Source organism: Pundamilia nyererei, unplaced genomic scaffold (assembly GCF_000239375.1).
Source record: "Pundamilia nyererei isolate P.nyererei 1_Seehausen unplaced genomic scaffold, PunNye1.0 scaffold00068, whole genome shotgun sequence".
NCBI lineage: Eukaryota > Metazoa > Chordata > Actinopteri > Cichliformes > Cichlidae > Pundamilia > Pundamilia nyererei.
Window position 1 is genome coordinate 360,987 of NW_005187469.1, and position 2,773 is coordinate 363,759.

At 40.4% G+C, this 2,773-nt stretch overlaps 1 protein-coding gene across 1 annotated transcript; it reads right to left on the reverse strand.

Moving 5' to 3' along the window:
* Positions 1-499: 499 nt before the first annotated feature.
* On the reverse strand, positions 500-1,781 carry LOC102213949 (zinc finger protein 2 homolog). The gene has a single exon (XM_005736221.2). It carries the CDS (start codon positions 1,522-1,524, stop codon positions 622-624), a length of 903 nt encoding a protein of 300 aa, XP_005736278.1. The 5' UTR covers positions 1,525-1,781; the 3' UTR covers positions 500-621.
* Positions 1,782-2,773: the final 992 nt, after the last annotated feature.

Here is a 2,773-nt window from a genome sequence, read left to right on the forward strand (position 1 = left end):
GAAATTACTACAAAGATAATCGCAGTATGTGACAATATGTATCTTTATTGAAAGTAAGCTATCATGCACAAGATAAAAATCATTGGTTTACACAACTACATCATATATATGTTCTAGATCTAATCTAACAATGTTCTATGTTCATTTAAATTTTTTAAATCTGCATATTTGGCACTTATTATGATGGCAAATTAGGTAACAATTACTTTGTAAAGAAAGTACACTTTGTTTTATAAACTACAGAAAGAAGCAATACTTAGCTACATCCTGGTTTGCACTGCACCATACAAAATTTTGTACTGATATAACTGCTGGTCCAGAGAAACTTTCCAGCCATTTGGTAGGGCAACTGTATTTCCTTATCCTTTGGTAAAGAACTATGAAATATTCTTAAACGCTAACCACACCACATGTCATAACAGTGAACTGTGAACAGAGCAGACCTGGTGCCCTGTCCTAACTGAGATTTTTAAAAAGAATTTTAGTGGACAGTCAGCAATGAAAGCAGAAAGGTGAATCATCACAAGAACTTTTAATAACTTGTCAATAGAACAGAAATGAGCTTCTTCCTCTCTCAAAACTAAATGAAGAGGAAATGTGCTTTTAATAAACACTCAACTTTTACGTTACACTGTCGGGATTCTCTGAAGGTCCTTCAAAACGTAGTATTTCTTTGGATGTGTCCCCAGCCATCTGTCTGTGTGCGTGTGACCTCCGGTGTCTGCTGAGAGAATGGCTCCATTTAAACCTGCAGCCGCAGATGAGGCACAGATAGGGTCTCTCTCCAGTATGTGTCCGCCGATGCTTTGTCAGTGACGCATTTCGTGAGAACGTTGCTCCACAATCATTACAAATATATTTTTCTGACTTAATATGAACATTTTGTTCATGCTCTTTCATGTTGCCCAGCTGTGAAAAGCCTTTACCACACACAGGGCAAAGATGTGGCTTCTCCCCCGTGTGGGTCAATCCATGAATATTCAAATCCTGGCGAGAATAAAACTGCTTGCCACAGATAATGCATTTGTATGGTCTTTCCCCTGTGTGGCTCCTCATGTGCCTTTTCAGTCCCTCAGAGCGAGAGAAGCAGCTCTCACATAAGGTACATTTGAAAGGCTTCTCTCCTGTGTGGGAGAGGAAGTGCCTACGAAGCGCCGAGGCCTTGAAGAAACACATCCCGCAATCCGCACAACTGTGAGGTTTTTCTGGCTGCTCCTCGTGTGTCTTTTCGTGTGCTTTGCAGTGACCTGACTCGGAGAATCCCTTACCGCAGACCGAACAGGTGAAAGGCTTCTCTCCAGTGTGCATACGCTTGTGACGAATGAGTTTGTTAAGTTTTCTGAACGTCTTCATGCAGTATGAACACTGATGAGGTACCCTGGGTTGTTTTGTGTGTGTGCGTTTATGCCTCTCTAACCTTGAGGGTCTATTGAACACTTTTCCACAGTCAGGACAGGGGTGCTTGTTAGTCCTACTGTGGCAATTCCGGTGTCGGATCAGCGTCTCTTGTTGTGTAAAGCTCATATTACAATGCTCACAGTTATGAAGAGTCTTGGGCTTCCTAGTGTGTACAGGTTTATGCCACTCCAGCTTTGACGGTCTGTCAAATATCTTGCCACAGACAGTGCAAGGGTAACACTTGTCTGATGTGTTGCTCTGTGGCTGTTTGGAGTTCTCTGGCTCGGTGATCACTGAAGCATCACTGGAATCTGATTCTGAGATGATTTTCACCACCACTATTTCTGGACCTGAAGAGGAATCACATTAAAAACACAATTTGAGTGTGTTACTGACTGAAGTGACTTAGCAAATCTCAGTTAGCAAAACACAATGATGAACTTTTATCGTGTTACACACATCAGGGATCTAGAGTGTGAAATTAGGTCGCAAATGCAACCTAATTTCTCAATGGAGCAACTAAAAACAATCCTAGGTCGTACCAGTGTGACCAGCTGTTCGAGTAAAAAGTAAAAGTAAAAAATATGGTCAATAACAGACACACAGAATGCCCATATTGTGGTCAAACCAATCAGAGATAATCATGGGCGAACCTCTCAGATGCCCATGCCCATGGTAAGATGTTCAGATATTGAGATGTTAAATTTGAAGCCTTTGAGGCATTTTTAATTTTGACTTTGTTTTATTTTATATAGCTTGAGATATTTTAAGTTTCAATTTCAGCTCAGTGAAGCACTTTAAGTACAAGCAGTACCGTATCTTTTGGACTATAAGGTCCAAAAAATACGTTTCATTTTGTGCACCTTATGTATGAATTCTGGTTGTGCTTATTGACTGCGAATCTGTCAAAATGTTTTAGTACGACTTTGGTAAGCTATGAAGCTGCACCGCTTGATGGATTGTTGGAGCTACCGTACTTATGAGCCTCGCAGAGTAATACGTACACACATAATATTACCGTATTGTGTGTATATAAGGACCCCAAAATGGCACCTGTTAAGAGACATGCTTATGAAGCGGATTTCAAACTCTATCAGTCATGCAGTAGAACATAGGAATAGAGCAGCTGCGACAGAATTCAGCATTAATGAATCAATGGTGTGGAAGCGGAGGAAACAAGAAGAATGACTGGAGTAAAGTTTGACTTATATGACTGTTTTGTTTTGCTTAATGCGCCTTATGATCTGGTGCGCCTTATGGTCCTTATGGTAACTTATCTTTCTTGTAGAAATGTGCTCCAAATAAAGAACTTTGTGTTGGCAAGATTGTTAGTTAATCATTTACAAATCAGTATTGTCTGTATGGACAGCAATTT